The sequence below is a fragment of the Schistocerca americana genome, chromosome 1 (assembly GCF_021461395.2).
Source record: "Schistocerca americana isolate TAMUIC-IGC-003095 chromosome 1, iqSchAmer2.1, whole genome shotgun sequence".
Taxonomy (NCBI): domain Eukaryota; kingdom Metazoa; phylum Arthropoda; class Insecta; order Orthoptera; family Acrididae; genus Schistocerca; species Schistocerca americana.
Genome location: NC_060119.1, coordinates 1,104,359,503 through 1,104,373,856, shown reverse-complemented (window position 1 = coordinate 1,104,373,856; position 14,354 = coordinate 1,104,359,503). Strand labels below are relative to the sequence as shown.

Here is a 14,354-nt window from a genome sequence, read left to right as displayed (position 1 = left end):
CTTATACCGATCTGAACACACAACTTCAGTCTGTAAGAAGCTGTCAGTGTCACTTCCCTCATTATAGAAATATAAAAAAAGTATTTCCTTTTGAGCTTATAAAGAAATGCCGATTCCCAATACTTGACTATGGTGATACTATTCTCTAATGACTCTTGTATGAAAGCTCATGCAGTCTGGAAGTGGTAATGAATGCTTGTATACAATACATATGTGATGTGTGCTTTTTCAGCCATATCACTCTACTAACAGTTATCATGGCTGAATGCCAATAAGCGTAGAGACTATCAAACTCTGTGTTTTCTCAACCATTGCACCCCCTCTTTCGTCTTCAACTCTTACACTACTATCTGAACAGCATAGCAGAAATACTTGTTCTCAACAAAGTAAAATCCTCTCTGTATCATCACATAATGCTGACATGTTCTCTAAACCATTTTCTGTGTTATGAACACAGCTTTGTAATAATCTTCATCAACATATCAGAGAAATCAAATTCCTTCCTAACTTCAAAAGACAGCTAATTGTCCACCTTCAGTCACAATAGCTGTCTGTCCGATAGTCTACATAGCTCACTTTTGTCAGTGTGCTCGCTGTCAACTTTTCTCTACCCCTTAACAGCAGAGCTCTCTGTTTATATCCTTTTCTTCCCTAACAGCCACTGTCACAATCATTTCAATCTTCTTTTCTTTCTTTATCCCCTCCACTTCCGGTAGTAGTAAACATGGCTTCAAATGTGCTAAACTAAGCTATATCATTATAAATCCCATTTATGTTACTATTATTATTATTATTATTGTTATTGTTATTATTGTTATTGTAAATGTTTTTTATTACTTTTAGCACATGTTGTTCCTGGCCAAATGCAAGAGAGTGCCTTAAGGCCCTAATCTGGCCAGGCTAAATAAGCAATAAATAAATAAATGTAATAATCTGTAATAATCGGTATTGGAATCTAAGGTGGTAAAAAAAAGGTAATGTTGAGCATACTACTACTTGTAAAGTTCATTACCACTACTGGATTGTTACTGTTGTAAGCTTTACTGTTTATGGATTGATATTTATGTTCCATGTATTGACTCATTCCACATCCAAGCAACTTCCCCAGACATGTAGGTATGCAGAACAAGTATGCCATAAATAAAATAAAGCAATTAGGTAGTGGTTTAGGTGTGTCAGACCCTGTACAGTTTCTACACTTTCTTTATTATTTGGTAAAATGTTTCAAGAGAGAAAGAGAGAGACAGACAGACAGAGAGAGAGAGAGAGAGAGAGAGAGAGAAATTCATTATCACTCAAGACCCAAGAAAATTATATATATTTATTGTTTCATTGCAGGTACCACCTCAAGTCATAGCATTTGCTAAAGAACAGATTGAACAGGGTATGAGACTAGACATCATGGATCATCAGGGCAGGACACCTCTTCATTATGCTGCACTGACTGGAAATCACAGAGTACAATATTTTAATTTTTCACTAATTCTATTCATTTATTGGCTTGATCATAGAGTATAACATGGTTTAAAGAACTTAATGTTTAATTATGCTACCATTTTAATGTTTAGATACATTAAATATATCATGCAATTACTGAACATAATTTGAAATGATGAAGAGAAACTGGAGAACACAAATATTTGTTACTGGGATTTTGAATTTTTATTGGCTGTTTTCTGCGTGGTAAAAGATTTTGCATAACAGAACACCCATCTGTTTGGTGGGAATCTTGACTAATAGATGTGGCTGCATAAAATGTAAGTAATGGATTCACCTTGCCACAATGAATGGCTCGGGCAATGTGTTGCCTCTCAAACAGCATTTTAGATGTGTAGAACACAGGGTATCTGCCCAAGAATGTATAATATGAAGGAAAGGGGAGGATGGATTTAGTGTGCTGAAACACAATGATTGTTAATGTATATCACAATTTTGTGCTTGCACACTTTCTATGAAACACAATTAAATAAAGGTAGAAAGAAATAGAAATAGAAATTGCCATCTACAGAATACAATAACCTCATCATTTGGAGAACTATAAAAGGTGATAATCACTGCTACATAAAGAGTTTACTGTGTCACATCAGTGATATTTAATTTAGGATTGTGTATTTACAATTTTAATTGGCATCAAGTGTAAGGGAAATCAGTATCATGAAAAGACAGGTCATATTTGCTGGGTTCTGTCTTTATTAATACATAACGAATACTGAATGAAACTATCACAAAACATAAACCACTGCAACTTCCAAATATTCATTTGTAATGCTCAGAAATTTGAGGGAAAAGTTAATTAAAAACCAGAAGATAACAAGTTATACAGTTCTTTATGATGATGGGGAAGCAACTGGAAACTATACATTATCATTAAGTAACATCAACCTACATCCCTGCAGGTAGTGCTATGTTATAATATGAAATTGTCTGATGATATGTCACCAAGACACTGAATGAAACATGTTAGGTTAGACTGAACTTAGTACAGTTCAGGTTTCTGATACTGTTTTCTTGATCTCACACCCAGTTGCTCTGATTTAATTAGTGGCATGAAACAACAGTAATCTTAGCACACTGTTGCCCACACCAAAATTGGGTTTACGGTACAGTTTTCATCTGTGTCATTCCAGTAAAGTCAGCCAGTGCCCTTAAATAGTTGTAGGAAATCCTTTACTAGGTCTTGATCACACACAGTTTCTGAGAAATTAATGGTCCCAAATGTTCTGTGTCATTTGGACTCTAGTGCTTCACATAGGATGATTAAACAGGGTGTGGTTTCATCTCCCACACCACATATTCTGGACTTGGGGGCTTCTTGCTCTATACCGACTATATGCAGGTGTTTCCTGAAGTTCCGTTTGTCAGTCATTAGTCCTGAGTTTAATCTGCTTCGTATTCAAACTCATGATTGCAGAAATTTTATTAAAATGTGGTTCTGGCATATTAGCCTGCCTTGTTTTTGTTTTGGGATTTCAGTCCAATATTCTATGTGCTGCCTCCTGATCCAGCTACAAAATTTTAGTTTTAACACAATCTTAGTGAAGGATAAGACAATTCCTAGTCCAACAAATGGAGTCATTGCTCCTGCGGGGGCTGGCCAGCCTATCAATTTGTTCATTACCACTAATTCCTGAGTGATAAGAAATGCACTGCGAATTTACCCAGTTGCTTTCCCCTAGCCTCACAAGGGATTCATGGCATTCTGCAACAACTCTGCCTAAAATACTATGGCCAGTTTCCTTAGAGATATTGTGCTCTTTATTCTAGGCTGCAGTCCAACACACTAGTCCCAGTATCTCCACCTGTATTCAGTCTAACAGTCTTTGTCTCTAACAGTATTTGTCTCCAGAATGGTAGTGTTGTTCATTCTTCTGCTGTTCCTTACTTCGGACTGTTACACTGAAAGCTGGAAGCTGTTGTATAATCAGCTGTCATTTTCCCAACCATTCCTAAGTTTACCACATTCATTATATTAGTGCAGGATGCTGGATATCCTAAAGGTTTCCCATTTTTAGACTGTATGCCCCTGATGTTGCCTCCCCTACATCCCAAAGATGTAATGGGGGTATGTCTAGCATGGTCTTCATCCAAGTAGTCTGTATGCTCCTAATTCCACTTATTATGACTGCAGAACCACAGGTTCTTCATCGACTTTCAAGGGCAGCGTAGTCGATGGAGACTACAGAAGAATAGCCTCCCACAAGGAAGTGTTTTGACTCAAATTCTGTTTAATATATACATGAACAACCAACCTATAGCCCCGAACACCAGGAGCATCTTATATGCTGACAACCTCGCTCTTGCCACCCAGAGCACAGATTTTTAATCAGTGGAGAACAACCTCACAAATGCCCTTGAAGATTTATCCAGATACTACAACACAACCCAGCTTAAACCAAACCCTTCAAAGACCCAAGTGTGTGCTTTTCATTTGAGAAACAAGGAAGCCACTCACAAGTTGAAAATAGTATGGTCGGGGGTCAAACTGGAACACTACGAGACTCCAAAATACCTAGGAGTGAAACTTGACAGATCTTCAAAGCACTTTCTGCCACCATTCTAATGATACTTGCAAATTTGCAAAGTATTACTATGATTAAATCAAGTGCATATCTTTGGTAAAAACAACCTCTAGTTCGTAATGCTGTCATGAATTCATCCTGTGGTCAAGCTTTGGTGGTGTTGATTACCATTTTCTCATTCATTATGGTGTCTTCTGCATTTTATCAGCTCAGCATTCTCTTAATCCACCTGCATTTAGTGCCATGCTCTTCTGCAGCTCTAACCATGAATTTGAAAGTTGTATTGTCAAAAGGGCGCCTCAGTATTCAGGAAGCTGCAGACAGCAATTTTCTGAAAGTGTAGAACTTTTCTCACCTCACAAGAGGTTGGTGAATTGCTATTTCAAATGATTTGTCTGTTTGATATGCTTTTTGGTTTTCATGCAAGGGAACCTCAGTTAACCGTCTTGCTCAACTGTACACATTAACAAGTTTTTCTAATGTCTTTAAAGAAAAGGAGGGCGGGTTAATTAATCTCATATCCTTAGTTTTGGTATGATCACTTCTCCCTGGCTTCAGAATAAAAGCAACCTTCTTAGTCTTCCAAGCATTAGTCTGCCCCATTAGCTAAATGGTCAGCACGTTGGAATGCCATGCACAGGGACCCAGGTTCGATTCCCGGCTGGGGTGGGAGATTTTCTCCCCTCGGGCATTGGGTGTTGTGCTGTCCTCATCATCATTTCATCCTCATTGTTGCCATGCAAGTTGCCCAATGTGGCGTCGCACTTAATAAGATTTCCACTTGTCGGCTGAACTTCCTGCTTGGGACCTCCGAGCCACTGACGCCATACAATCATTTGCATTTTCTTTCCAAGCATTAGAAATAATTTCTGCTGCTATACTGACGCTAAACAGTCTATGGAGGATTCTGATGAATACCTCTCCTGATTGGTGCAATAGAACCAGAAAAATTCCGTCTGAGCCTGGTGACTTGAATAGCTGAAATATTTACACTTCCCACTGGATTTTCTTGAAGTTGTTACATTCTGTGACAGATTCACAGTTCTCCTGATGGTTATTTGTAAACCAGTACTTCACAGGTACTGAATCTTGGTCTGTGTCTTACGTCAGTGTGCATTGAGGGAAGTAAGTCTGGAGGAACACATGCAGCATCTCATGTACTGACCTTGTATACCCACCACCCTACTTAGTATGCCCGCAGGATTGGTTGGGAGTTTGTGTTTGGCAAGGGCCTCCCAATATTTTACCCATTGTCCTTTCTTCTTGCAAAGTTGAATACTCTTTTTTATCTGCTTCCTTTGCTTTTTCAGATTATTGTTCCACCTAGATACATATCTGATGGTGCACTTTTTGGTAATTGGGTAATTTTCTAAGTATGAAATCTTGATGGCATACATCATGTCATCTGCCATTTCCTCTAAATCTACGAGATTTCTTATCGAAGTTTTGACTTCAGATGAACATGAGTTTACATTTTTCCTATGTGAGTTCCACTCTGTTGTTTAAGGGTCCTTATAGGCCAAGGTATACTTAACACCCATTTCAACCCCAAACTTAATAGACTTGTTATCTGATGAGGATGACCCCATCGGCACATGACACTGTTTGACACAACTACCCATAAAGATGGCTCCAAAAGATATTTGAGTTACTTCTTCCCTTCTTCTGTTCCTGAAGATGGTTTTCCTGCCCTTATTCGAGATCTCTAAATAGCTCTCCAATAGATATTCAAGTAGCTGTTCACTTCTGCAGTTGGTTTTGCTGTTTGCCTACATCAGGCTGTGAGCATTGGCATCACAACCAATCAGCAGTTGTTTATCAGCTGCAAAAAGCATTCTACCAGACACTTCCTAGGAAGAAGGAGCATATGCTAACAAGGGAGATAAGCTGAGGCCAATACAAATTCCCTTGTGCTCCCATCCTCATGCAGTTTCATCCTGGTGGTCACTAAGTCCTAGGAACAGAAGTTCATGATTGGCATATATGAAATACCATTCTTGACATAAATGTATCACTTTTTATAAGGCATAAGTCATGGGCTATCCATTATAGAATATGTTACAGAGATTTTGATGTAAGATATTATTTTTTAAGAACAGTTTACGAAGTTGATACAAGTTACATAAAGTTGATATACTTAATCAAAATGTTTCCTTGTGGTTCAAATACCTGTGTGATTGTTTGACAGGTTATGAAACTCCTCATCAGTTTGGGAGCCAATGTAAATGCTTTAGATGTCTATGGTAAGACTCCCATTGTCATGCCAGCCATACATTCACTTAAGGACTGTAGGTTGGTAAGTGGCTGACTTATCTATTATACTTTATCTCTTTTCTACATGTGTAGTCCATAATTATTTCAATATTTTTACCAAGTCAATTTTTGTTTTATTTTATTCATCCCCATCCCTCTCATCCAGTTCATTTAGACACAGCCTTTACCTGTAAATGTGCTCTATCTCCTGTCATTCACTGAGAGTGAACTTGCATTGCATTCGGGAAACTAGTTGGAAGTGGGCATGTATTTTGATTCTTGTGATACAGTGTTAATTTGCAGTGCTGCTTTCATGAATATACAATATCTAGCTATTCACATGTTACGCTGCTTGTAGGAGTATTAATTTTTATCCAGTCTGGAAATTGCCAAATGTTGTTCACTGCTAGGCAGCACTGTCTGAAGTGATGAATTCTGTAGACTTGTCACTAGCTGTTACAATTGCCACAACTTGCAGAGTAGACACTGAGTCAGAGACAGGCACAATGAAAAAACTACTAAACATTTAAACATTGAGCCAAAAGGCCTTCTTTGTCCACACACACACTCACACACACACACACACACACACACACACACACACACACACACACACACACACACACACACATGGCCACTGTCTCTGGCTGCTGTGGCTTGACTGTGGACTGGAACTGCATGTGGTGTGAGCTGCAATCCAGGGTGGACAACTGTGGGGGACAGGAAGAGGTATGGAGCATGGAGAAGGATTGCTGGCAGGGAAGAGGTGGGGGAAAAGGTTGTGCTGCCTGTGAGAGTCAGAGCATGTAGGGAGATCATAGGGACAGGATGGCCCGATGGGGCTACTCCTAGGTGCAGAGTAAGGACACTCTGCTTGGGGGAGGGGGTGGGAGAGGAGCAAGGAAGGGACAGGGGAGAGGAAATAAGTAATGAAGGTGAGAAGACCAGGAGGTACGCTGGCAGAATGAAGGTATATATGGTGCTGGAGTGGGAACAAGGAAGGGGACAGGTAGATGGATGGCTGATACTAGTGGTTTGTGGGAATGTAAGATATGCTGAAAGGAGATGGTTGGTTGGTTTGGGGAAGGAGACCAGACAGCGTGGTCATTGGTCTCATCGGATTAGGGAAGGATGGGGAAGGAAGTCGGCCGTGCCCTTTCAGAGGAACCATCTCGGCATTTGCCTGGAGTGATTTAGGGAAATCACGGAAAACCTAAGTCAGGATGGCCGGACGCGGGATTGAACCGTCGTCCTTCCGAATGCTGAAAGGAGAGTTCCCACTTGCACAGTTCAGAAAAGGCAGTGATGCTAGGAAAAATCTAGGTGTTGCAGGCTGTGGAGCTGTTACTGAAGTCAAGCACATCATATTGGGCAACATGTTTGGTGACTGGGTGGTCCGTTGTCATTGGGTCACAGTCTGGCAGTTGCCATTCATGTGGACAAACATCTTGTTAGGTGTCATAACCACATAGAATGGAGCACAGTGATTGCAGCTTAGTTTGTGTATCATATGGCTTCTTTCACAGGTAGCCCGGCCTTTGATGGATAGGAGATGAATGAGACAGGTCTGGAGTAGGTGATGATTGGAGGATGTGCGGGACAGCTCTTGAAGTAGAGATGGAAAAGGTTATTGCATAGATTTGGTGGGTGGCGAAATTCCACTGTGGCAGTGGTAGTGAGGATAGTGGTTATGATATTTCTCATTTCAAGGAATGACAAGAGGTAGCTGAAAACCTAACGGACAATATAATTCAGTTGCTCCGATCCTGGGTGGCTCTGAGTCACAGGAGAAGAGCTCCTTTGTGGCTGAACAGTGTGTATGCAGGAGGCAGTAGCGGCTTGGAACAACAGAGTGTGGGGGATTTGTTTCTAAAAAATGTCTTGAGAATAATTTTGGTCTGTGAAAACCTGAGTGGGATTCTTCGTATATTTGGAGAGGGACAGCTTGTCACTATAGATGCACTGACAACTGGTACCTATGCTTTTTGGAAGAGACCATTCAAAGATAAGGGAAATTAGAGCTCATACTGAGGCATTCAGACAGTTGTTTTACCCTCACATGATCCACGAGTGGAACGGGGGGGGGGGAATATGGTTTTGGCACTAATTGTTCCCTCCGCCACACACCGCTTGGTGGCTAGCAGAGTATATATGTAGATGGAGATGTAGACTTCTTGGTTTGGAATGGGTGTCAGATGTCAAAGTGGAGGTATTGTTGGTGGTGTTGGTAGGTTTGATGTGCATGATGGCATAATGTAGCTACCATTGAGATGGGGGTCAGCATCGAGGAAGGTGGCTTGTTGGGTTGAGGAAGACCAGGTGAAGTAACTGGAAAAGAAGACATTGCATTTCTGGAAGAATGTGAATAGGATTCTCTCACCCTCAGTACAGATCACAAAGATGCTATCAATGAATCTGGACCAGGCAACTGGTTTATGATTCTGGATGGTTAGAAAGGATTCCTCTCAATGTCCCAGGAACAGGTTTGGATAGGATGGTGCCATGCAGGTGGCCATTGCTGTACCATGTATCAGTTTGTAGATAATGCCTTCAAAGTAGAGGTAATTGAGGATAAGGTTATAGTTGGTTAAGGTGACCAGGAAAGAGCTTGTAAGTTTGTAGTCAGTTGGGCACTGTGAAAGGTAGTGTTTAATAGCAGCAGTGCCATGTGCAAAGTGTAGAGGTAAGGTGGCATCAACAGTGATGAGCAGGGTATGGTATGGTAAAGGAACAGGAACTGTGGAGAATTGGCAGAGGTAGGTAGGAAGGTAGACTATGGGTAATAAGTTGAAGGTATTGTTTCATGAGAGCAGAATTTCTCTCAATGAGGGTACAGTAACCACTCCCAGTGGGGTGTCCTGGGTGGTTGGGCTTATGGACTTTGAGAAGTATATGTTGTTTTTGTTGGTCTTCAGTCGTGACACTGGTTTGATGCAGCTCTCCATGCTACTCTATCCTGTTCAAGCTTCTTCATCTCCTAGTACCTACTGCAGCCTACATCCTTCTGAATCTGCTTAGTGTACTCATCTCTTGGTCTCCCTCTATTACCCTCCACGCTGCCTTCCAGTACTAAATTGGTGATCTCTTGATGCCTCAGAACATGTCCTACCAACAAGCCCCTTCGTCTTGTCAAGTTGTGCCACAAACTCCTTTTCTCCCCAATTCTATTCAATACCTCCTCATTAGTTATGTATATAAGAAGTATATAGGAGGTAGGAATGTGGTTGTGGTAGGGTTGAGCAGAGAAGGAGACAGAGGGGGGGAGGGATTGGAATGGGCCCAAGAATTTGAGGTGGGTCTGAAGATCCTTCCAGATTTCTGGAATATGGTCACAGTGCCAGGGCATGTAGATGGATGTATCTGACAGCTGACCATGTCCCTCTGCCAAATACAAGGTTATTACAAATGACTGAAGCGATTTCACAGCTCTACAATAACTTTATTATTTGAGATATTTTCACAATGCTTTGCACACACATACAAAAACTCAAAAAGTTTTTTTAGGCATTCACAAATGTTCGATATGTGCCCCTTTAGTGATTCGGTAGACATCAAGCCCATAATCAAGTTCCTCCCACACTCGGTGCAGCATGTCCCCATCAATGAGTTCGAAAGCATCGTTGATGCGAGCTCGCAGTTCTGGCACATTTCTTGGTAGAGGAGGTTTAAACACTGAATCTTTCACATAACCCCACAGAAAGAAATCGCATGGGGTTAAGTCGGGAGAGCGTGGAGGCCATGACATGAATTGTTGATCATGATCTCCACCACGACTGATCCATCGGTTTTCCAATCTCCTGTTTAAGAAAAGCTTCTGCTTTAGCCTTTTCCGTAAGATTTTCCAAACCGTCGGCTGTGGTACGTTTAGCTCCCTGTTTGCTTTAATTGTCGACTTCTGCGGGCTACGCATGAAACTTGCCCGCACGCGTTCAACTGTTTCTTCACTCACTGCAGGCCGACCCATTGATTTCCCCTTACAGAGGCATCCAGAAGCTTTAAACTGCGCATACCATCGCTGAATGGAGTTAGCAGTTGGTGGATCTTTGTTGAACTTCGTCCTGAAGTGTTGTTGCACTGTTATGACTGACTGATGTGAGTGTATTTCAAGCACAACATACACTTTCTCGGCTCCTGTCGCCATTTTGTCTCACTGCGCTCTTGAGCGCTCTGGCGGCAGAAACCTGAAGTGCGGCTTCAGCCGAACAAAACTTTATGAGTTTTTCTACGTATCTGTAGTGTGTCGTGACCATATGTCAATGAATGGAGCTACAGTGAATTTATGAAATAGCTTCAATCATTTGTAATAACCCTGTAATTCCTGCAGTTCACAATAACAGTGATAGAAACGCTGTTGGCAAGTAGGATTATAAGGTCGGGATTAGTTTTTAGGTAAGCGATTGTGCCTCTTTCTGCAGATGTAAGGTTGGTTTCCATGTTGAGGGATTTCGGGAATGACAATGAGGCAAACCTCATGGTTAGGAATTTCTGGAAAGTTAACAGGGGGTATTCTGTGGGTAGTTGGGGGTGAATCACAGTAGGATGGAGGAGTGAACTGAGTCAGGCAGGGTTCAGTATTGGTTTTGGATTGAGTCTGATGCATAGGGTTTGTGGTGAAAAAGTGTTTCCACTGTATGTACTGGGAGAAGGAGAGAAGGGGTTTAGCAAGTGTAACGTGGTTAAATTTAGGAGTGGGCAAAAGGTAAGGCCTGTGGAAAGGTCTGATACTTCCGTTGGACTGAAGCTTTAGGAAGACAGGATGACTGTGTTTTGGGTCTGTTTGGGTCCTAGATTTTATGTGGTGGTTAAAAGAGAGTTTCTGAGGTTGAGGTAAATGTATTAAGTCTGTAAGACATGGTTTGACGGCTGTGAGAGGATGTGGGGAGAGGCTTGGAGGCTCTTGTATAGTTGGTGAATAGCAGTTGTCCAAGGTGGCAGTAGGAGATGAACAGGTTGTAAAGATTTTTGAGGTGGCATTGTGCATGCTGCTAAGTTTCAATCTGGAAGTTGAAACTGGGGTGCTGGAATTTTGGATTTCAGAGCAGCAGAATTTTGTAGATGGAGAGGAGCTATGGGGAATGGGTTTAGGTCAAGTTTATATGGTTTTGCAGGACTGAATTGGCAAGAGCTATGGTCTGATTGAGTTTGAACAGATAGAGGTCATTGTGGAAGCAGTATTTGCAGCTGGAGATACATAATGTGATGGTCAGGCCATCTGCGGAGGATTCCATGAGGTAGGCACTAATGCAGGAACAGTGTTTGGGACTGAGTTCTGACTAAGGACCAACACCTTCAGCCTGTCACCCATTTAAGACCCTATATGAAAGACACCAACAGCTTCCTCCACTAGCTATCCGCAGTTACTGTTCCTTATCACCTGGTATCCTTCTTGTCATTGTTGATGCCACCCACCACACTACCATCCCCAATGGGCTTGCTGCTATTGAACAGTAACTTTTCCAAAGCTCAACTGGGTACAAACCAACAACTTCCTTCCTTGTCATCATGTCCAATTATATCCTCACTCATAATTCAATCTTCTTTGAAAGCATCACCTACAAACAAACCCGTGATACAGCAATTGGCACCTTTGTGGCACATTATATGCCAATCTGTTCATGGACCATCTAGAGGAATCCTTCCTAACCACCAAGGATCCCAAACCCCTCACTTAATTCAGATTCATTGATGATGTCTTCATGATCTGAACTGAGGGTGAACATCTTCTTTCCCATTCACTTCACCTGGTCCTCATCAACACGCTAAGCCATCTTCCTCAATGTTGACCTAAATATTGATGATGGATACATTAGTACCACCATCCACGTCAAACGTATCTACCACTAACAATAGCTCCACTTTAACAGCTACCACCCATTTCGTATGAAGAAGTCCCTTTCATACAGCTTAGGCACCAGTAGTCGTCACATCTATGGTCCCTCTCCAAATATGTCAAGGGTCCCACTGCGGTTTTCACAAATCAAAATTATCCTCAAAACATTGTTCAGAAACAAATCTCCTGTGCTTTGTCTCTCCAGTCCCTACCACCTCCTACATACCTACTGTCCAGCCACAAAACAGCACTTCTCACATGACTCGGTTCCACCCAGGACTGGAGCAACTGAATTACATTCTCTGCCAGCGTTTTGACTACCTATTCTCATTTCCTGAAATGAGAAATATCCAAACCACTATCCTTACCATCCCTCCTACAGTGGTATTCTGCCAACCGCTGAACCTGCACAATATCCTTGTCTATCCCTACTCCAAGACCTGTCCCATACATCCCCTGACTGCCATCTGCTCCAGTCATGTCACTGTCATATCCTATCCCATCAAAGGCTGGGTTACCCGTGAATGCAACCACATGATCTACAAACTAAGCAACAGCAGCTGTGCTGCTTTCTATGTGGGCATGACACCTAACAAGCTGTCTCTCCGCAAGAATGGCCATTGGCAGACTGTGGCCCAGAGACATCTGGACCACGCAGTTGCTGAACATGGTGCGCAAGAGGGTGTCTTCACTTCAGTGACTGATTCACAGTGTGCAACACCTGGGCCCTTCCTGCCAATACCACCCTTTCCAAATTGGGCTGGTGGGAACTCTCCCTTCAGCGTATCCTTCATTCTTGCAACCCCCCCCCCCCCCCCAATCCCCCCTCACAACCTTTGCGAGTCCCAGTCCTCCACCTATCTATCCCTTGCCCTGCTCCAGCCCCTGAAATATACTTGCATTCATTCTGAAAGTGCACCTACTAGACTGTTTTTAAATGTATTTTCGCCTTTTACACATACAAAATGGAGTATCACTATATGTGGGCCCTTGCCACTGCATTTAGCTCACCGCCAATCACATGTCAATGCACTATTCAATAGAAGACTGAAACTACACGAGAACACACAATATCACACAAAAAACTGAAAACTCAGCTGGTGGTGTTCTGTTAACAGTGAATATGTGGCAACAAAGCTATGGGGTGGGCAATTCACAATGGATTGCAGGCAGCAGGTGTGATGACCTAGAGGGGTCTAATTTTGTGATGGCCACTGTGGCCCTTTCCTTGTGCTTGTCTGCGATTCAATGACTTCTCTATGTGGTGATTAGCAATCTAGCCTTTTCATAATATTGTTGTTGTTCCATCCTGGACTGACCATTGGTTGAAACTCCCACATCTATCAGATTTATTGTGTATAACTGTTGTTTTATTGTAGTCTCTTATGTATGAAATTATTTTGGTATTTTTCTTTACAGGTGAAACAGCTACTGATTAATGCTGGAGCTGACTTAACAGTAAGAGATAAACATGGCAAGACAGCCTTACATACATCATTTGAGAATGATAATATTGAAATCACTAAGTTTCTCATGACGAAGCATCAACAAGAGATTGGTTGCGATAATGATGGTAATAATATCCTACATTGCGCAGTCAGAGCTCGAAGAGATGCACTTGACAAAGTGAAGTATATACTGAATAAAAAACTTACTACACTTGAAGAAAAGAATGAAAATGGAGAGACAGCTCTAATGTGTGCTGTACAGTTGCCTTCGCATCACAGAGAAAAGCAGACTCTTGTTCAAATACTATTGACATCAGGTGCTAGCCCCAATGCTAAAGACTCGCAAGGGAAGTCTCCTCTCCATATTGCAGCTGCAGAGGGAGATGCAAAGGTATGGCTGAGTCTCAGAAAGGCATTTGAAAATATGTTAGTGTTAGGAATAAGTTAGTTTAAAATCCTACAAATAAGTAAAGCTACCTGTTGCCTGTTAGAAAATCCCAGATATTTTACAAGTGATAGTGAAATTTAGATTTTTACTTTGATGGTACAGATATGAAGGAGCAACTAAAAAGGTGATGCAGTTATGAAAAGCATTGTGCGATAATAAACAGATATCAATTGTTCATTACAGACATAAATCCAGTATCTGTTTGGTCTAAGTGTTGATTTCTGAGAAGATTGTTCCCCAACTACCATTTCTAAATTTATAGTATCTCTAGAAACCACATAAATTTCTGTTTCAATTTTCACATCATCTATCTTAACAATGCCTGTAAAATATGCTTGTGGAGAGATGAAGTTTTT

At 41.5% G+C, this 14,354-nt stretch overlaps 1 protein-coding gene across 1 annotated transcript in view; it reads left to right on the top strand.

Annotated features, from left to right (window-relative positions):
• Nucleotides 1-14,354, top strand: part of LOC124618131 (serine/threonine-protein phosphatase 6 regulatory ankyrin repeat subunit C-like) — a 278,501-nt gene that overhangs the window by 211,190 nt on the left and 52,957 nt on the right. The window contains exons 12-14 of the mRNA XM_047145320.1: nucleotides 1,339-1,458; nucleotides 6,208-6,315; nucleotides 13,522-13,941. Of these exons, the coding sequence (XP_047001276.1) occupies nucleotides 1,339-1,458; nucleotides 6,208-6,315; nucleotides 13,522-13,941 (648 nt within the window). The remainder of the gene's footprint in view (nucleotides 1-1,338; nucleotides 1,459-6,207; nucleotides 6,316-13,521; nucleotides 13,942-14,354) is intronic.